Source organism: Hemicordylus capensis, chromosome 17, assembly GCF_027244095.1.
Source record: "Hemicordylus capensis ecotype Gifberg chromosome 17, rHemCap1.1.pri, whole genome shotgun sequence".
Classification (NCBI taxonomy): domain Eukaryota; kingdom Metazoa; phylum Chordata; class Lepidosauria; order Squamata; family Cordylidae; genus Hemicordylus; species Hemicordylus capensis.
Genome location: NC_069673.1, coordinates 11,047,120 through 11,068,304, shown reverse-complemented (window position 1 = coordinate 11,068,304; position 21,185 = coordinate 11,047,120). Strand labels below are relative to the sequence as shown.

At 50.6% G+C, this 21,185-nt stretch overlaps 2 protein-coding genes across 2 annotated transcripts; one reads left to right on the top strand and one right to left on the bottom strand.

Annotated features, from left to right (window-relative positions):
* Positions 1-814: 814 nt before the first annotated feature.
* On the top strand, positions 815-8,538 carry LOC128338968 (torsin-1A-like). Its single transcript, XM_053282281.1, has 5 exons — positions 815-1,146; positions 2,926-3,191; positions 3,879-4,054; positions 5,336-5,463; positions 5,966-8,538. Exons 1-5 carry the CDS (start codon positions 930-932, stop codon positions 6,214-6,216), a joined length of 1,038 nt encoding a protein of 345 aa, XP_053138256.1. The 5' UTR covers positions 815-929; the 3' UTR covers positions 6,217-8,538.
* Positions 8,539-9,703: 1,165 nt separating this feature from the next.
* Positions 9,704-18,682, bottom strand: TOR1B (torsin family 1 member B). The gene is made up of 5 exons (XM_053282282.1): positions 18,414-18,682; positions 16,331-16,596; positions 14,602-14,777; positions 13,179-13,306; positions 9,704-12,744 (listed from the first exon to the last, which is right to left on the bottom strand). The coding sequence occupies exons 1-5, from the start codon at positions 18,604-18,606 to the stop codon at positions 12,503-12,505; spliced, it is 1,005 nt and encodes a 334-aa protein (XP_053138257.1). The 5' UTR covers positions 18,607-18,682; the 3' UTR covers positions 9,704-12,502.
* Positions 18,683-21,185: the final 2,503 nt, after the last annotated feature.

Here is a 21,185-nt window from a genome sequence, read left to right as displayed (position 1 = left end):
GTCCCCCACATATGATGAAACCGGATAATCCGAGATAATCCTGCCCTTAAAGGTATGCCCCTCGCCTTTGAAGCGGAGGCCGTTTGATCGGCGGAATCGAACCGGTGGTTCGTGCACATCCCTAGCCCAAACTGGTTAGGCGCCGAACCGAGTTTTGTGCTCATCCCTAGCTCAATGTTGTGGCAGATTCCTGTATCAAGCAGTGGGTTGGACAAGAAAGAGGAGAGGAGAGCTGGTCTGGTGGTCGCAAGCATGACCTGTCCCCTTAGCTTAGCAGGGTCCACCCTGGTTGCATATGGATGGGAGACTAGAAGTGTGAGCACTGGAAGAGATTCAGGGGCTTGGATAATGTGAACTGCCTAGATTCATCTGGGTGAGGTGGTGTTTTAAAATCATTATTATTAATAAATAATGCTGAGATAATCCTAATAAAAGGGGCTTGGATAATGGGGAGGGCCTAGATTATTATTATTAAAATAATAAATTAATAATTATTAGAAATAATAATAAATTAATAAATAATGCTGATATAATCTTAATAAAAAGGGCTTAGATAACGTAAACCCCCAAGATTCATCTGGGTGAGGAGGTATAATAATGATAATAACGAAGAAATAATTCATGATGATGATGATGATGATGATAATAATAATAAAGAAATAATTCAGAGATATAATCATAAAAAAGGGGCGTGGATAAGGTGCACTGCCCAATTATGGCATCCGAGCAAAGGGGGCGCGACTCAACCAGGCACGGCGCACGCGCACCGCCCTCCCCGACCCGCTGGCGGAGGTCCCGTATGCCGCCCCAACCGGCCTGCCCGTCACCAAGATGGCGCCTGCGGAGCCGGAAGCGGCCGAGGAAGGGGGCGGAAGTGCCTAAGCTTCGGGAAACTAGCCGCGGGCGAGGGGCCGGGCCGGCGGGCGGCGATGAGGCTGCTGCGGGAGCCCGGGGCCGTGCTGGGGCTCGCCTTGGTGGCGCTGGTGCAGCTGGGCCCGGAGGCGCAGGCGGTGGAGCCCATCAGCGTGGGCCTGGCGCTGGCCGGCGCCGCCGCCTCGGCCCTCACCGGCTTGATCTCCTACCCGAGGCTCTACTGCTACTTCGCGGAGTGCTGCCTGCAGAGGCCCGGGGCGCGCGCTGGGGCAGGTGAGGCGAGCGCTCGCGCGGCTGATGGGAGGGGCCCAGTGTCTTGACGTCAGCGCTGTGACGTCAGCGGGCGAAGCAAGCCCCGTGACGTCAGAGCGAAGGCTGTGATGCGTGGGGTGGGAAAGGAGGGCAAGGGCTGGGAGGCCAGGAGGAGAGCCGCTTGTTGCCCGGGATCAAGGCTTCCCAGAGGTTGCTGACTACAACCCCCATCACCCCCAGCCAAAGACCACTGCAGCTGGGGATGATGGGAGTTGTAGTCAGCGCCATCTGGGAATCCCTGTTACAGGGGAACACTGCAGGAGGGAGCCAAGGCTGTGCTGTCAGACAGCGGGGGGAGTGTTGCCTAGTGTTCCCTCTAAGGCCTGCGCCCATGTGGCACGCTCACAAGGTTTTGGATGTCCGCTCAGTTAGTTTTAGATCCTGCTCAGGTTGAATTGGGAAAGCCCCACTCCGAATGCACATGCGCACGCGCACTGCCTTGATGCTATGGTCGCCCAAAAGACAACTCATTCCGCACACAGATGGAAAATGTTAGCGAGAACACTGGTGTTGCCCTGTCTGTGCAGGGGAGGACTCCTGTGAGGAGAGCTGGTCTGGTGGTAGCAAGCATGACTTTCCCCCTTAGCTAAGCAGGGTCCGCCCTGGTTGCATATGAAAGGGAGACTAGAAGTGTGAGTACTGGAAGGTATTCCTCTTTAGGGATGGAGCCGCTCTGGGAAGAGCATCTAGGTCCCTAGTTTCCTCCCTGGCAGCATCTCCAAGATAGGGCTGAGAGAGCCTCCCGCCTGCAACCTGGGAGAAGCCGCTGCCAGTCTGGGTTGACAATCCTGAGCTAGATAGACCCATGGTCTGACTCAATATATGGCAGCTTCCTATGCTCCTATGTCAGCTTGCCAGCCTGTGTGCCCTCTAACTTGTGGGGCTGTGGCTGCTGCCCTGTGGGTGAGTCTGTGCGGGATCAGGGCCAGAGGGAGGGAGTCAGCAGTTCTTGAGCATCAGTTGCCCAAGAGTAGCCATCTTTCTGGGCTTATAAAAGGGCTGCTGCCCCTTTGGAGGAACCACTTCAGGGGGCGGGGGGGGCAACGAGGGCCAGGTGGTATCTTTGGCTCCTGTTGTTTTTGTGTGTGTCAGATGTGTCGTGGTTTGTCTGGGGATGGGGAGACGGGGGGGGTGTCCACTGACTGTGGGGTGGCCATTCCGGTGGTGGTGGGGAATAGAGGAAGTAAAGTTGGCAGGTCGTTACAGGGGAAGGGAAGTCAGAAATCTATTAGCTGTTTCCCCTTCCGGCTGCCCTGCCAGCTCTTTGACCTTGGGGAGCAGTGCCAACCTCCCACGGACCCTCACCTTGCTGATCTGTAATGCCAGGTCGGTCCAGAATAAACCAGAAATCATCCATGACCTGATTATGGATGAAAGGGCCAACCTGGTATGTATCTCAAAGACTTGTTGGGGGAGGCTGGTGGCCCAGTCTGGTCCCAGCTTCTCCCTCCAGGGTACCCTGTTGAGGAGCAGGTGCGGAGAGGTGGAGTGGCTGTGGTCTACAAGAGCAATATCTCCCTTGCCAGGATCACTGTCAAAGCGCCTGACGATATTGACTGTGTGTACCTAGGTTTGGGGGCCAGGGAGAGACTGGGATTTCTCTTGGTGTACCGATCGCCCCGCCGCCCAATGGAGTCCCTAACTAAGCTGACGGATGTGGTCTCAGGTTTGGTGTCGGAGTCTCCCAGGCTTGTGGTGCTGGGGGACTTCAATGCTTTCTCCTCTCGCCAAATTCCTCAGCGCTTGAAGAACACCTGGACAAGAAGCTCTTCGGGCAGCACCTGGTGAAAAGGGTGCTTGTGAAAGCCGTCACCGGTTTTTTGAATAACGCAAACCCCAAGAAGCCCCTGACCCTCTCTTTGCATGGGTGGACGGGAACCGGCAAGAACTTTGTCAGTAAGATCGTTGCCGAGAGCATCTACGAAGGCGGCCTCAACAGCAAATATGTCCACCAGTTTGTGTCTACTTTGCATTTCCCTCATCGGCAGAACATCACCCAGTACAAGGTAACGGGATATACTCCGGCTTCAGAGTGGGATGTGGTTAGAAAACTCTTTCCTTAGAGTCACGGTTTTCAGGGATCTGGGGAATTTCAGGGCACCTCAGTGAGGAAATCATCAATGGAAGTCGAGGGCAATCTTGCCCCTTGCTGCTGACACACTCCCTCCTTCCAACGGGCGGAAAGGGTGTCTGATATCTCAGAGGCATGGTCCAAGGGTATGCTAAACATGTCTGGGTCAAATCAGTATCTAGATGGGACTGTCTGTGAACCTGCCTTGACGGAAGAAAGCCACTCCCACTAACTAACAATTGATTGATTGTTGTTGTATTCATTCATTCATTCATTCATTCATTCATTCATTCATTCATTCATTCATTCATTCAATTTCTATACCGCCCTTCCAGAAATGGCTCTGGGCGGTTTACACAGAGAAATAATAAATAAATAAGATCAGGTCTGCTCAGCTTAGGCCCCCCAGCTGTTTGGGGACTGCAGTTCCCGTAATCCCCAGCCACAGTGGCCAATAGCCAGGGATTATGGGAGTTGTAAGCCAACATCTGCTGGAGTTGAGCAGCCCTGAATAAGATGGATCCCTGCCGCAAAGGGCTTACAATCTAAAAAGAAACGTAAGATAGACATCAGCCACAGTCACTGAAGGTACAGTGCTAACCCTAACCCCTTTAAATTTCAGGACCAGTTACAGTCTTGGATCCGGGGCAACGTGACCGCCTGTGCGCGGTCCATCTTCATCTTCGACGAGATGGACAAAATGCACGCTGGCCTCATCGACTCCATCAAGCCTTTCTTGGACTACTACGAGGAGCTGGATGGCGTGTCCTATCGGAAAGCCATCTTTATCTTCCTCAGGTGAGAGATGCTAACCTGCCCCGGGGCTGGAGAAGTGTTTCCAGGAACCGGCACCAAATGTCTCTTCCCCCTAAGGAGCTCAGATGTTGAGCCACTGACCGTACACATTTCTGTACATTGGTGCCTAGAATAGGTTTTTAGCCTTGCTTTGAAATATTATATTGTCTGCACCCACATCATCCTGCCTGTCCACATCATCCCGCCTGTCTGAACCCACATACTCCATTAAGGTCTTTGGGGGCAGTGCCTTTGGTATCTGGGGAGCTTACCTGGGGTGCACACACGACACAGAAGGCCCTGTGTGTGCACAGTCCTCTCCTCGCCCCCTCCCCCCATTTCTTTTTTTATTACTCTGGAAATTTTTGTTGATTTATTGTATTATATTCTTGGCTTTTGATTTTGTTAGGTGGTTTGGGATTTATTTATTTTTAGGGCAGAAAAGTGGTATAATAATTCTATATTATACCTATATATAATGGTGTGTATACAGGTATTTAAGAATTGGATGATCCGCTCCCCAGATAGTTTGCAAATTAAATCCGATCACAACGCACAATTCAAATACACTTGTGTGGGAGGTTAGTGTTTTCGTCTCACTTCTGTTTGGCTGGTTTGTTCCTTCGGTGCATTTTTTGACTCAAGCCAACGGCTGAACCCCGCTGGTCTTGTGGTAGTAGGCATGAATTGCTTGCATTTGAATGGAAGATTTCCTGCATCAGCACTGTTAGATCTTCCTCTCGGGGATGGACCCGTTCTGGGAGAAGGACATGCCTGCTTGCATGCAGAAGGTTCCAGGTTCCCTCCCTGGCATCTCCAGATAGGGCTGAGAGAGACTCCTGCCTGCAAGAGTGACTCCGCTGGCTTAGAGAGCCAGCGTGGTGTCGTGGTTAGAGTGCTGGACAAGGACCGGGGAGACCCGAGTTCAACTCCCCATTCGGCCATGAGACTTGTTGGGTGACTCTGGGCCAGTCACTCCTCTCTCGGCCTAGCCTACTTCACAGGGTTGTTGTGAGGAGAAACCTAAGTATGTAGTACACCGCTCTGGGCTCCTTGGAGGAAGAGCGGGATATAAATGTAAATAAATAATAATAATAATAAAATAATAATAACCATGGAGAAGCCGCTGCCACTTCTGATCTAGAGGGGACCGATGGGACCAATCTGTTAGGCAACTTCCTCGGTTCCTATAAAGCCATTAAGCCTGGCAAAAAGTTGAGTGTTGTCAGATTCTCCTCTTTGAAGAACGGCCTCCTTTTGACGACCCCTTCCCTCCTTTCCCAGCAACGCAGGGGCTGAAAAAATAACAGAAGTGACGCTCGACTTCTGGCGGCGTGGAAAGAGAAGGGAGGACTTGGAACTCCGAGATCTGGAGGTTGCGCTGTCTGTCTCTGTCTTCAATAACAAGAACAGTAAGTGACGCTGGGCTCAGTGAAACCTTGACGCTGTGGCATGCTTACCTGGTGCAAGTATCGGAGGACACAGAGGGGCTTACCTGTGACTACCCATGTGTAGGGTCGAACAGCCCGGTCTTAAAATAACCGTACGTCGGATTGCTGTCCTCATCTCGGTCTCTCTCTGGGTGTGAGGCTTCCAACATTACTAGGGCTGCAGAAATCCACTAGTCCAGGGATTCTCAACGTTGGGTCCCCGGATGTTATGGGACTTCAACTCCCATAATCCCCAACCAAAGGCCACTGGGGCTGGGGATTATGGGAGTTGAAGTCCAATAATATCTAGAGACCCATGGTTGAGAATCCCTTGTGTAGACAGACAATACTGAGCTAGATGGACCAATCGTCTGACTCGGTAGAAGGCAGTTTCCTGCATTCCTAAAGTCGCCCCTGCTTGAAAAATAGTGACGTTCTCTAACGCAAGGTGCTCTGACGACATGTCCCCCTTGTTCCTTGCCAGGTGGCTTTTGGCATAGCAGCCTCATCGACCGAAACCTCATTGACTACTTCGTCCCCTTCTTGCCCCTTGAGTACAAGCATGTGAAAATGTGCATCCGCGTCGAACTCGAATCGCGGGGCTACGTGGTGGATGAGGAAATCGTGGCCCGGGTGGCAGACGAGATGACCTACTTCCCCAAGGTGGAGAGGATCTATTCCGACAAAGGTTGCAAGACTGTTTACACAAAGCTGGATTTCTACTATGACTTGTAATCTTTTTATCTTCAGAGAAGAAAATGAACCCAATCCGAGAAACTGATCACTTTTTCCATTTTTTTTTTTTTTAAAGATCAACGTATGTAAATCCGTTAAGGAGATAAATTCATTGGCTTTTCGTGAGGGGGAGGGAATTGTGACGAATTCCAAAACCTACTTTTGAGGTATTGTTCTTAGCTTTCTGCTAAGAACAGGAATACCTACAATTCCAGAGTGATGGTGTCTGTACTGTGAAACTACTTGAATTCCTTTCACAACTGCTTTATGGGGTAATATTTGGTCTCGAACCAGTTACATACAGGTCTGTGACCGAATCTAGTTCAAATTAAGAGTTCCAGGGGATATGAAGTACCTCTGAGTCTTCCCTTAAGAATCAGGACTCCTCAGAAAATGAAGTTCAAGCTTCCTTGGAAAGGAGGCGTGTGTTTAAAAAAAAGAAAGGCAAGGCAATCTTGAATGTTTCCAGCAAGACTGGCACAGAAATCAGGGCTGATGATACCCCTGGGTTTCAAACTTTGTTCTGTTCCTTGAAAGGTTATGGGGGTACCTCAAAGAGATCTGTAGTGATGGAGAACTTCTATGGGGACAGTTCTGTGGGTGGTGGAATGGGGCACATTGCCGCTTTTTTGAGGACTAAAGCTGTGAGCAGCCATGCGGTCACAGGATAGGGCTGAGTATGTTCTAAGATACACACACAGTCCATGTGGACAACAGTGAGGTCTAGCTGTCTCAGGCAGTGCCCCCAGAAAACTCCCAGAATCCTTTGTAATGCACAGGGCTTCTGTGGGTGCCAGGCTCCTCTGCAGCAGAAGTGCCATGAGAGTGGGAATAAAATAAATAAATAAAAAACCTCTGCTGGAATTCTGAAACAAAGCCAGATGCAATAGATTGCAGAGAAGTTTTCCCCCTTCAGGAAATCAAAGTGACAGGGGGAAACAATGATCTCTTCCAAATCTGCTTTTGCTGTGCGTGTGTGTGTGTCTCTCTCTCTCTTCCCTAGCATCAGTGATGCAAAGCTTTCCCGGCTTAAAAGAATTTAGAGCAACTGTAAAGTTTGAACAGCTGCCACTTCTGTTGTGTGGCCTTGGGGGGGCGCTGTGATACCAGCCAAGCTCATGTTGGGCCTCATAAGACTGCATGTCCTACAGACCGTGCCAGGGGGCAGTTCCAAGGAATCGGGCATACCACCACTTTTTAAAATGACGATAGCCATAAGCAAATTTTCACGCTGACATTACATATATGCACTTGGCCAAGAGAGCGCGTCCTACAAAAGGCCTTATTTTTACAAGACTCTTAAATACTGTAGATAGTGCCCCAAACATGCAAAGTAATGGAATTAGAATCGCTTCCGATTCTATTACCAACGTATTTTGTACGTTTGACACAATCTATAGCATTTAAGTGTTCTATAAAAATACGGCCTTACGGTAGTAGATCTCTTCCTCGTGGCTATGTAGAATACCAACTTGAAAATTGGCTTATGGCTGCAATCATTGAAAAGGTAGTAACTGAGAGTGTTAAACAGGGGCTTTAGGTCGCTTTCTCAAACCCAGGGGATCTCAACCTGGAGTCCCCAGATGCGGTTGGACTACAATTCCACTGTCAGTGGATGATGGGAACTGTAGTCCAACCACATCTGCAGACCAAAGTTGCCGCTTTAACCTAGCTCTGGGTTTCCATGACCCTGCTCTCTTTTGTTAGCGGCTGATGGGGAAAGGTACCACATGACTCAGTTCAGACATTCGTGGAAACAGGATTCTGGGCTTGAAAGGCCTTAGGCCTGATCCGGCAGGGCTGTTCTTATGCTCAAAGTGTGGACAAGGATGCTTTGCTGCGATTTGGTCTGGATTGGATAGTGCATGGCCTTTTCGTCACCTCTATGACTATACTTACGGAGAGGAGAGAGCGCTGAAAATGAAAGTGGACCCAGTTCTCTAAAGCAGGGAAAGGCTACCCTGGCTCTCCAGCTGTTGAACTACAACTCCCATCATCCCCAGCCTCAAGGCTGCCTCCCTTTGCTCTAAACTGCAGCTTGCCTGCCTGGAAGCTCCAAGCAAGCTTTGGGTTTGAAGCCAGCATTAGCAGCAGCTACACTTGGGCCAGATTCCCCAATTCAGCCAATGACAAAATGAAAAGAGGTTGGGTGGGTGTGAATGAGATCCTCGGAAGCCTCACAGGAGACTGCTGCCACTGGGATATTGGAGCAGCCTACAACACCACAATTGTGTGAGTCGCCATCAACGCCAGCTGCTGCTTTAAAAAAAAAAATTCCCTTAAAAAAAGAAAGAAATCTGAATAAATCTTTAATTGTTCCGATTCTTCGCTTTGCCTTCATTTATCCGCTTCCCTGTTTTTCTGAAGATTAACAGCGGCAGCACCAGGAAGAGAAGAAGCTGCCTTCTACTGAGTCAGCCTCAGTATTGGCTACCTACACTGACTGGCAGCTGCTCTCCAGGCCAGAGTCTTTCCCAGCCCTATCTGGAGATGCTGCCAGGGATTGAACTGGGGACCTTCTGCATGCAAAACAGATGCTCTACAGCAGGGATTCTCCAAGCCCCAAAACACATCTTTGGCAGTGGGAACAGGAACAACCAGCTGGCAGACCCTTAGTCCAAAGCCAGCGTGGTGTAGTGGTTAGAGTGCTGGACTAGGACCGGGGAGACCCGAGTTCAAATCCCCATTCAGCCATGAGACTTGCTGGGTGACTCTGGGCCAGTCACTTCTCTCTCAGCCTATCCTACTTCACAGGGTTGTTGTGAAAGAGAAACTCAAGTATGTAGTACACCGCTCTGGGCTCCTTGGAGGAAGAGCGGGATATAAAATGTAATAATAATAATAATAATCTAGCTCAATATTGCCTGCACCAGGGCTGCACTTCGGCCCTCCTGCAGATGTTGGAACTACAGCTCCCATCATCCCCAACCACTGCCCACCAAGGATGATGGGAGCTGTAGTCCAACCAGAGCCACACAGTCCTCCAGGGGTTTCAGACAGGGATCTTTCCCAGCTCTGGACCTGGGGAAGAAGATTCTCCACCACTGAGCTACAGTTCCATCCCCTAAGATGGGTTCCCAACCTGTGGTCCTCCAGATGCCGCTGAACTACAAATCCCATCATCCCCAGCCAGCATTAGGGTTACTGGGAGTTGCAGTTCAACATTTGGAATACCACAGGTTGCGAACCCCTATGAGGAATATCTTATAATACTCCCAAGCAATCTCCCATTCAAATGCAAACCAGGGTGGACCCTGCTTAGCTAAGGGGACAATTCATGTTTGTTACCCCAAGACCAGCTCCCCTCCCAGCTTCCCAATCATCTTGCCTCAGTGCAAATGTGCTGGTTGCACAAGTGCAGTATCAACCAAGATGTCATTGAGTGAATGACACTGGTCCCCAAGGTTACAAGCCATGGTCACTGAAAACTGAACCAACTTCATATGTAGGTTTGAATTTTCATGCAGGGAACAGCGAGACCGAGGACCATGGATGAAAACTATTTTTATTGCAACGGCTTGAAACAGAGTATCAGAATCATTAGTGTACAACCCTGGTGGACGAGGTCACCTGGGCCCCGTTTGAAAGCAATCACAAGTAACCTCTCACGGCAGAGAACTGATCCAGTGACCTATTGTTCCATAATGCTTGCGAACCTGGGAGCAGTACAAAAGTTAAAAGTATCCGGCGAGTGTCTTTAAAAAGGAATTTTAAAATGTTCAAATACACAATACAGCCAGCTCTCTCTCCTCAACCACGCTGCAAAGACATTCTCCCAGAATCTTAAAAAATATATATATGAACCCAACAGGATCGTATTTTCTATGCGGGCAACTCACAACGATGTGAGATGTGACGATGTGAGATATGCGGGCAGCTCACAACGATGTGAGATTTGGTAGACATTCTCTGGCGCCTGGACTTACACCCTTCCATTCTCTGGAGCCTGGACTTACACCCTTCCGTCCCTATATAGTGAAAAGGCAGAATGGCCCTTCCTTTCTTGGCTGTTTCTCCACAGGGTGCATTTCAAAAAGCAGAATGAAATATTCCAAGGAGTGCTGCACCACACACACACTCCAAGCAAAGGCACTTTTAATCCCTGTGCGGACCGGGGAGCCGTCTCCAATTGCACCCAGCCCGCAGGGGAGTAGGAACTGAGTCAGCTCGGTCCTGCCAGCTCCAGCCCCTTAAAGTGACTTGATCACTGGCAGGGGCTGTAGGTTTTAATCGCCGGTTCCCCTGACTGTGTGGGTACGCCAGTATCAATTCACACGGGGGGCGAGGCTGAGCTGCAGGCTCAAACAGCACAGACCGAACTATTTGGACAGGTGTACTTCTGCAAATCCAATGCGAATTGCGGGACACGAGGAAAACAGAACTCTTTGGAAAGCATAGCTATCGCCACCACCCTCCAAAGTCGCAAGATAGGCTAGATCTGAAGACTCACATGAGCCAATAGTGTTTCCCACCCCGTCTGGATGCACAGCTTGGGGGCAGGAGAAGAAGAGGAAACAGCCCCCTACCCCCACCCCAAGCCCGGCAGGGATCAGTCAGATGCAGGCTCTTCTTTAAAGAATGATGTGCACGAAACCTCAAATCAGGGGTGGACGATTTGGGCATCCCAGCTGTTGAACTACAACTCCCATCACTCCCAGTCACACGTGGCTGGGGGTGATGGGAGGAGTTCCACGAGGCTCAACAGGGCCAAGGTTGCCTCCCCTGGCCTTAAATCAGGGATTCTCAAACATGGGCCCCAGAGGATGGCGGTGGACTACAAGGCCCATCATCCCCTGCCACGACAACCAAAGGGAGTCAAATGATGGGAGTCCAACATAATCCCGGGACCCAAGGTTAAAAGCCCCTGCCTTAAATATAGAGAGGCAGGGAGGGGGAAAGGATGGAATTAACTCTATCCAGCGTTTTGCGCCACTTCTACAATTTCACTATAAATTTCACCATCCCGAAGGCCTCCATTCCAACGATCAGGGCAACGGAAAAGGACGCACTCGTTAAAATGACTTCTGTAGAGGGATGTCGAGCAAAAGGACGGGGTGGACCCTACTGGAGATCAGAAGGGCAGGAACGCAGAAGACCGACCCTCTGTAACAAAGGAACCCAGACACAGTGGAATCCTCTTTCATGCGATGCCGAGACACAGACCTAGTCAAGCCGTAACAGTCAAATGATCGCTTGGATTCGTCCAAGGGCGTTCCGTACCGCGCATCAATCCAGCTGCCAGTGGCTTGTTCCCAGGATGACTATTGGGTTTTGGGGAGGGGGATATAAAAAGCATAATTCTGTCATCTATTAACTCTGGGTTCTCAACGCTGGGTCCCCAGATTATGTCAGACTACAAATCCCATCACCCCAGCCAGAGGCTGGCAGTGCACGATGGGAGTTGTAGTCTATCACAATTGGTGGGGGTCCCCTCCCACCCCCAGGCCAGGGACCCTTGCATCAACTGGTTGCCCTGAGCTCAGACAACCCCTTCCCCACATCACGACAGCAGAAGGGGCGTCAACTGAATCCGACGGACTGGCCTCTTCTTGGACTACAACTCCTATCAACCCATGCCACTAGGATGACAGTGGATGATGGGAGTTGTAGTCCAACACCAACTGGGGACCCGAGGCAGCGCTAACTGGTTTCCCTGAGCTTGGACAACCCCTTCCCACATCGCAACGGCAGAAGGGGGGGGACAACTGAATCCAACAGACGTCTCTGCCATCCAACGAGAGGCAGCCACCCAACTGGTTAGCAAGGCCCGGATCTCCAACCATCTTCAAGCCAGCCGCATCCTGAAGAGCCGATCTCCTTCCCCGCCCCCCAGCCACCCCACTGTCCTGAAGGCACTGCCCCATCAACCCCCTAAGCGGCAAAATTCCCAACCTGATACCGGACCAGTACCGGATGGCAGGAGAGATCGGAATCACGGAATGGAATTGGCCTTCACGGTAGTCTTTAGTTTTGTTGAGAGGTCCGCGAGACAAGGGAAAGGATTTTAAGCTAGATCATCGCGCTCCAGAGACCATCTCCAGCAGTGTAGCCTACATTTCATAAAAACCTAAAAAGCAATCCTTCACTGGTGCAACACTTGGAGGAGGAAAGATTGAGATGGATGCTAAAACCCCCAATGGTGTGTGTGGCTCAACATTTTTTAAAGTGCATATCCACTGGGATTTTTTTTTTTTTAAGCATAGAAAGTGCTTTGGAAAAGCAGCAGGAAATGTCTTGCAGTGAGTTCCACATCCTACATTTCCGGGCAACGGGTGTTTGAAAACGCTCAGTGGAAGTCCAGCTTGGTCTGGACGGTCTTGCAGCCTTTGTCCGAGAAGATCCGTTCATCTTTGGGGAAGAAGGTCATCTCGTCGGCCACCTTTTCGACGATGCTCTCGTCTAGGGGGTTGCCACGGGCCTGGATTTCCGCTCGGATGCACATTTTCACGTGCTTGTACTCCAGCGGAAGGAAGGGCACAAAGTAGTCGATGAGGTTCCGGTCGATGAGACTGCTGTGCCAGAGGCCGCCTGGGAAGAGGCAGAATCGGGTTGAGGAGAGGTGAGCGCGAGGGTTTTTAAAACACAAAATGTAGGAAGCTGCTGAATGCTGAGTCAGACCAGCTCAGGATTGTCTACACTGACTGGCAGCTGCTCCCCAGGATTTCAGACTGGTGTCTTTCCCAGCCCTACCTGGAGATGCTGCCAGGGATTGAACCTGGGACCTTCAGCATGCAAACACTCGGCCACTGAGCTGCGGCCCCATTTCCTCCGGGAAACACCTTACAGCAGAACTGCTCAGAGGTAGTTTCCCATCCAAATGCAAACCAAGGCAGACTCTGCTTAGCAAAGGGGACAACTGGAGAGGAACATCGGAAGCTGCCTTCTACCGAGTCAGACCACTGGTCCGTCAACACCAGGGGTTCTCAACGTTGGGTCTCCAGCTCGCCAAGAAGGCCACTTACTGTGTTTATTGTTGAAGACGCCAATGGATAACACAGGCTCTAAGTCTTTCAGCTGGATCTCTTCTCGGGCCCGTCCGTTCTTCCAGAAGTCTAAAGTCACTTTGGTAATGAGGTCGCCCCCTGCGTTGCTATCGAGAAACAGAAGAGCAAGCCTCACTCTAAAACTTTGTAACACCGGCACAGGATGGGGGAGGGAATGAACTGATTCCAGCGGTTTGGTTCGAGTTCTTCACTCGAATCGATCACTCGAACTCGGTTCGGGTCCAGTTCATCATGCAAATGGCCTCCGTGCATGCACAGAGGCTGGAACTGGACCACGCTTGAGCACCGGGCCCAGTCGGGAGGAGCAACCGCACCGCCGTCGCCCTCCCCAGATTACAGATGCCCTCTCGCCTGTGCCGATTACGATTTTTATTTAACTAGGCGGGGCTCCCACCCCTGCTTGTAGAAGGGAACCCTCACGGGATTCTTCTTTACGAGCATGCCCCCAAACTGCCAAACCGATTCATCAGAACTGGGGCTGGGACTGGCACCCCTTTTGGGGGGTCTCGTCCGGTTCAAGTCCGAATCGGGCCAGCTCTATTCGAACCGGATTTGAATAGAATCAGTTTTGCACACCCCTAGAATGGGGCTCCTAAGTGTAGGTCCCCAGATATTTATTGTGGCTGGGGATAATGGGAGTGGTAGTCCAGCAACATCTGGAGTATCGAAGGTTGGGAACCCCCAACTCACGATGTCCGCCCTTCTCTCTCTTGGATGCAATTAAAATGTCTTGTTTGTCTTATTTCGCGGGCTGTCACCCAAAGGAAGAAATCACACTTCTCTTGTATTTATTTTATCCGATTATACTTTTATGATCTAAAAGATCTCACAGCTGGCTCACAATACAATTCAAAAGCTGCTGAAGGGAACACAAAGTTAGAATCCTACAATATTAAAGCTGGAAGGGGGCTTGGAATAAAACGTTGCAGTATATCTTGGTGTGCATGCTCTGCCTGAGCATGACAGTTTGAGGCACCTTTCCCCCTCCGAGGTGGAAGGCGGCTGTCTTAAGGGAGTCTTCTTCAAGCTGAGAAGCAGCTTTTTAAAATTCAAATCCTCCTTCCTCACCACTGAGTTTCATATCCACCCAGTTGTCTGTTAACTGACCTCCGAGTCCACAAACATTCCACCCACACTGGGGCAGTTTTGGGTGGGGTGGTGGTTTATTTATTTATTTTGCCCCCTTGTGTTTTTGCCTTCAGACTTTTGGGAAACCAACATATCTGCAGGTTACCCCAAGACCGCCAGTACCTTCTTCTTGCCCACAGGGGCTCCGGTTACATGTTCACATAAGGACCCTAAAATTTCTAGCTCTTTCGGAAATAGCAGATCATAGCTGAAGCGATTCTGCGCATTTGAAAACACTGAAGAAGCCACTCACCTGAGAAAGATAAAGATAGCTTTCCGGTAAGAGATGCCGTCGATCTGTTCGTAGTAGTCCAAGAACGGCTTGATGGCATCGATCAGCCCAGGGTGAAGCTTGTCCATTTCGTCAAAGATGAACACAGACTTGGCACACGCGCTCACGTTACCCCGGATCCACTTCTGCAACTGGTCCTGAAGGAAGAGGGAACAGAAGGCCCATTCAGACATTATATTCGACACTCGTAAAACAAGTGTACAGATCTGTACGCAGATACAGTCATTCACACAAACCCAGGTACAGAAACACACAAACAGATTCACACAAAGGTGAATTCACACAGGTACAGATTCACACAAACCCAGGTACAGTCATTCACACAAACGCATAGACGGGTGTACACTACTACTACGAATATTTATATACCGCTCTTCAACAAAATTCTCAAAGCGGTTTACATAGAAAAATAAATAATACAGAAATAAGATGGTCCCCTATCCACGAAGGGCTCACAATCTAAAAAAAACAACATAAGGGAGACACCAGCAACAGCTACTGGAGGGATGCTATGCTGAGGACGGATAAGGCCAGTTGCTCTCCCTCTGCCAGCCAGCAGAGAAAGAGGACAGAAAGCGAAACAGGGAAGCTTAAAAGAGAAAGTAAAATATGTTCCTTCCTGGAGTTCACAAACGTGGCCAGTTGTGGCAGAGGATGATGGGAGTTGTAGTCTAACCAGATCTTGCGGGGGGGGGGCAAGTTCTAGAACTCCTACTGTATAATAAACCTCGGACGACCAGATACCCCACATGACAGCCTGGTTTTGAAAGCCTGGGGTCAGCTCTGCCAAGATACGCAGACCATACTTTGTCAAAAGAGAAGTGCTGCAGCTGAAGGTTTTAAATTTCACTTTCTATTCCTCCGCTCTTAGGACTCGCTTTTTTACAGGAACTGCACAGCTATCTGTTTGCCCATAACAACCAGGATATTTGAGAGTATCAAAAGGTCACAGCAACCGAAGCTCAAATCCAAGCCCTTAATTTTTTCTGTGTTGCAAAACCTTTAAAGATTTCCAGACCAAGAGTGATTCAGCACCAACCTCAGACAAAAACCCAGCTAGCCTGAAAAACCCAGCTGTCAATAAGGTTTTTCCCAAGAGCTGGTCCGTTTCCGATATGACGCCCATAGCCTCATATATAGTCTCCCCTCCAAATGCAAACCAAGGTAGTTCCTGGATCATAGGAAGCTGCCTTACATAGGAACATATAAACAGCTGCCATATACTGAGTCAGACCATTGGTCTATCTAGCTCAGTATTATCTTCACAGACTGGCAGCGGCTTCTCCAAGGCTGCAGGCAGGAATCTCTCTCAGCCCTATCTTGGAGATGCTGCCAGGGAAGGAACTTGGAGCCTAGATGCTCTTCCCAGAGCGGCTCCATCCCCTGAGGGGAAGATCTTACAGTACTCACACTTCTAGTCTCCCATTCATATGCAAACCAGGGCAGACCCTGCTTAGCTAAGGGGACAAGCCATGCTTGCTACCACAAGACCAGCCCCTCCTTCCCAGAGAGTAGGGGAAGGAAAAGAGTCCAGTTGAAGCCGAGAGTGGCTCTTTCCACCTCACTCGCACTATCTTTAAAATGGGAACAAAAGTTAGCCCCCAGTTAGCAAAGTCAGCATTGCCGAAACTTGGCCCGCGACCCTCAGGTTGCCTCCAACTGACGGCAGACCGGAAGCGTTCCCGCTCACCTTATACAGCTTAATCTGGTGATCGTGTGGGAAATGCAGCGTCGAGAGGAACAAATGGACGTATTTGCTCTTCAGCCCACCTTTGTGAACGTTGTCGGCGACAATCTGGCTCACAAAGTTCTTGCCGGTGCCCGCCCAGCCGTGCAAGGAGAGGGTGAGAGGCTTCTTGGGGTTGGGGTTGTTGGCGAACCCGGTCACGGCCTTCAGGATCACCTCTTTGGCCAGATGCTGGCCGAAGAGCTTCTCGTCCAGATTCAGTTTCAGCGCTGCGCAGAGGAGGGAGCAGAAAGGAGGCTGAAAAGAGAACGGCCGCAGGGAGGCAAGGCAAGTTGCAAATTCGGCTGTCCAGCCATACCAGGAAGTTACGGGGGGCGTTGCTCGCTCCGGAGACAGTGGGGCACAACACAGGGATGGGGGGGAGACTTTAAAGCAGGGCTGCTCAATTCCGGCCCTCCTGCAGATGTTGGCCTACAACTCCCATAATCCCTGGCTACTGGCTGGGGATTGTGGGAGTTGTAGTTCAAAAAGAGATGGAGAGGGGCCTAAATTGAGCAGGCCTGCTTTAGAGCAAATATTTGCTCCCAGATCCAGAAAACGAAAGTACATCCCTCAAGTTCACAGGGCCAAGCCACATGTTTTGTTAATAAAGGGCTTGATCTTGATTTCCCCCACCCTGAGTTTTGGAGGGGCATTCGACTCAGGATTGCAAGATTACACATCCCCACACAGCGGGGAACATAGGATGCTGCCATATACTGAGTCAGACCCTTGGTCCATCTTGCTCAGTATTGTCTACCTAGACTGGCAACAACTTCTCCAGGGTTGTAGGCAGGAATCTCTCTCTCAGTCCTATCTTGGAGATGCTGCCAGGGAGGGAACTTGGAGAACCTTCTGCTCTTCCCAGAGCGGCTCCATCCCCTGAGGGGACCCTGCTTGGCTAAGGGGACAAGTCATGCTTGCTACCACCTGACCAGCTCTCCTCCTTTTTTTACTCAGAAAGAAAGCTGCCCTTGGCTTCCCTCCTGGCCAAGTGGAAGATGCAGAGTACACCCGTCGTGTTTCTGCACGAGTCCCTGATCTCTCAGCAACTCCTGCAGAGAGAACCCCGGCAGCCTCCACCGGGAATGGATCGTTCTGCCGCGCCTTTTTGAACCAGGAGTGGCTGAACAAGCCAATCGCGCCCAATGCAGACATGGCAGCATGAGCAGAAACGTGAATCGCGCAAAGAAGCAGCAGGCAGCCTCTTGACGCAGCCGGATGCTTGGAAACTTAAAATTAGCTTCTTGCAAGGGCTGGCCGTCCCAGCACAGCCCTGGCAGAGTCTGTTATAGCGCGGAAGCAGGCTGGCTGCTCCAACCCAACCTCCAGTACGACACCAGTCCCTGAGACTGGCCCAGCAGAGCGGAGTCTGGTCCTGGGACTGGCTGGTGCAAAGTGAACCAGGTTGGGTTCCCTTTGCATGGCCCAGGAGCCCTCCCAGGAACAGCACCCGGACGGATCCTGCTGCTCTGCTCAGCCCTGGTTTCTTTGCACCAGTCTGCAGGACCCGCACCGATCCTGCTGCTCTTGGGAGCAGTCCTCACGGCAGGCATCAGTTCTGCTATTCTGCTACTCTGCTCCCAGCCCCGGTTTCTTTGGGCCGCTCCTCAGGACCTGCACCGATCCTGCTGCTCTGCTCAGCCCCAGCTCTTTGGACCAGTTCTCAGGACCGGCACCGATTCTGCGACTCTGCTCTCAGCCCCGGTTTCTTTGGACCAGTCCTCGGGACCTGCACTGATCCCGCTGCTCTGCTCAGCCTGGCTCCTTTGCACTAGTCCGCAGGACCGGCACCGATCCCGCTGCTCTGCTCAGCCCCAGCAAGCAATTCGGAGCAGTCCTCAGGACCGGCACCATTGGTCCTATTGGGCCAAGCTATGGGGCAGAAGCAGCGGCCCCCTCCCTCCCTCCTTCCCATTGCACAGCCTCGACGGCTCCGTTGCACCTTCCAGTCTCCTCCCCCCCCCGCCCGGTGCTGCGGCTGGGCCCTTGCAAGGAGGAGCCGGTTCTCCGGGGGCCCCGCTGCCTCCCGCCCGCCCCCCCGTACCGGTTCCGTTGGGCCGGTCCTTGTCGCCGGGGCAGCACTCCAGGAAGGCGCAGTAGAAGCGCGGCGAGGAGAGGTAGCCGGTGAGCGCCGAGGCGGCCCCGATGGCGATGCCCACCGTGATGGGCTCCAGCGCCTCCGCCGCGACCCCCAGCAGCAGCAGAAGCAGAAGCAGCGGCGGCGGAGGCGAAGGCATGGCGGTGGGCTGAGCGCCGCGCGAACTGCAACTTCCGGCAGCCCCCGCGCCTTTCCCGGGCTGCACTTCCGCCCGGCCGGGGAGGCACCGCCTCCCTCTTTGTCCGGGGCTCCTTCCGGCCGCGGCCGCCCCGAACTCGAGAGCGGCCAGGTGGTCCTGCCCACGCCCTTAGAGAAATCGCGCCACCTGTGGAGGAGGAGGAGAATGCACCTGAATACTTGTGGATTTTACTAGATCTCTTATGTTGAATATAATGTTGCATTCTGCCTGGCCATATCTTGGAGGGTTTGCTCATTAGAACTTTGTCCCACACTCCGTGGAGGGGGTGGGGGGTCGTGTAAAAAGTGTGGGGGTGGAGTCAGAAAGGAAAAGGGGCGGGGAAAGTGTGGGGGTGGAGTCAGAAAGGGAAAGGGGCGGGGAAAGTGTGGGGGTGGAGTCAGAAAGGAAAAGGGGTAGGGGAAAGTGTGGGGGTGGAGTCGGAAAGGAAAAGGGGCGGGGAAAGTGTGGGGGTGGAGTCAGGAAGAAATGAAGTGGGTTTGCAATATGGTTTTTGATGCAATATGGTTTTTCGATTTAAATAGATCGGTGAGGAAAGTTTAGCCACGGATACATCTCTACGGCATGGAATGTGGTTGCAGGAGAGTTGAAGGCCCCTATTGGCTTGTGCCAGTGCCATCTTTTCGGAGGAGCGCCACAATTCCTCTCCCTCCTCGCCCGCTCCAGTTTGTGAGCACACAAAAACCACTTCAACGGGTGTCCATCGTGTTGTCGTGACTTCATTTCCCACCAGGCATTGCTCCCGTCTGATTCTGCACAAATTCTATCTCCTTCTTCACTTCTCCTAGCAAACTCACGTCGACAGGAGCAAAGTGCAGCCTGTACGTCTTTTCACCGGATTGCCTTTTAAAGCTTTGCAAGCAATGCCACGCAGAAGCAAACATTGAGAAAGCCCAAAGTAAACAGCGAGAAGGTCTCTAAAACAACATGACATTTTGCAGCCAGCCAGAGAAATACTACACTCCAAACTTAAAAACTAATCCAAGAGAAATTTGTTAAAAAACAACCAAAAAACCCTCATGTGAAGCTGGCTGGGTGTGAGACTGGGAGGCTAGATTTCTCAGTCTGGACCCAGGTTTCCGCAGCAGCAATTTCCACTGAGTTCAAGGGAACCCCTGCTAACTGAGCAAAGAAGCAGCAAAGAAGCAGTGGGGATTCTTTTTATTTAACAGGGGGAGAGCAACTGGCTCTATCCGTCCCCAGCACAGCATCCCTCCAGTGGCTTTTGCTGGTGTCTTACCTTATGTTTCTTTTTTAGACAGTGAGCCCTTTAGGGACAGCGAGTCATCTTATTTATTTATATCGATGTAAACTTTGAGAACTGTTGCTGAAAAGTGGTATATAAAAACCACTGTGGGAATCCTGCTAACTTGGCAAAGAGGCACCTTTGAACATGGCGATTCTCTTTATCTAGCAGGGGGAGAGTAACTGGCCCTATCCACCCCCAGCACAAGTACCTCCAGTGACGGTTGCTGGTGTCTGTCTTATGTTTCTTTTTAGACTGTGAGATCTTTGGGGACAGGGATCCATCTTACTTATTTATTATTTCTCTGTGTAAACCGCCCTGAGCCATTTTTGGAAGGGTGGTATAGAAATTGAAATAATAATAATAATAATAATAATAATAATAATAATAATAATAATAATAGGCATTGATAAAAATACAACACATCAGCTACAGAAGGCCACACTACTCAGGACAGCATGAATACTACGATGCTATCTTTAATTTTTCTTTAGTCATCTTAGACCCTTGAAAGGGCTCGATAATTAAAGTACCAAATCCAGTTAATAATGTTTGGTAGACTGTGTGTAAATAGCATAACAACAACAACATCAACACAATACACCAGATATAACTGTAGTCGAGAAGAAAGAAAAACAAGTCAAAATAATCGACATAGCAATACCAGGGGATAGCAGAATAGAAGAAAAAGAAATAGAAAAAATTACCAAATACAAAGATCTACAAATTGAAATGGAAAGGCTGTGGCAGAAAAAGACCAAAATCATCCCAGTGGTCATTGGCGCCCTGGGTGCAGTTCCAAAAGACCTTGAAGAGCACCTCAACACCATCGGGGCCACAGAAATCACCATCAGCCAACTACAAAAAGCAGCTTTACTGGGAACAGCCTATATTCTGCGACGATATCTATAACAGCAACAACATTGACAATAAAATCCAGCCATCCCAGGTCCTTGGGAAGGACTCAATGTCTGGATAAAACAAACCAGTCAATAATACCTGTCTGACTGTGTAAACAACAACAACAACAAAATATTTGTCATCTTTGTTAAGTTCAGAGTCCTGTTCCTATCGAGCACATGCAGGTGCAGTCTGTATTTAGCCTTTGCTTTTTAAGGGAGTCCTCTTAAATTCAGAGCCGGGAAATATGGTACATAGCAAAAGAAATGGGGTGGGTGTGTTTCCACAACACAAAGGGGTGCACTGTCTAAACACACACACACACCATTCATGAAGCTTTCTTTCCTCCTCTTACACTTGATTCCCCCAGATTTTT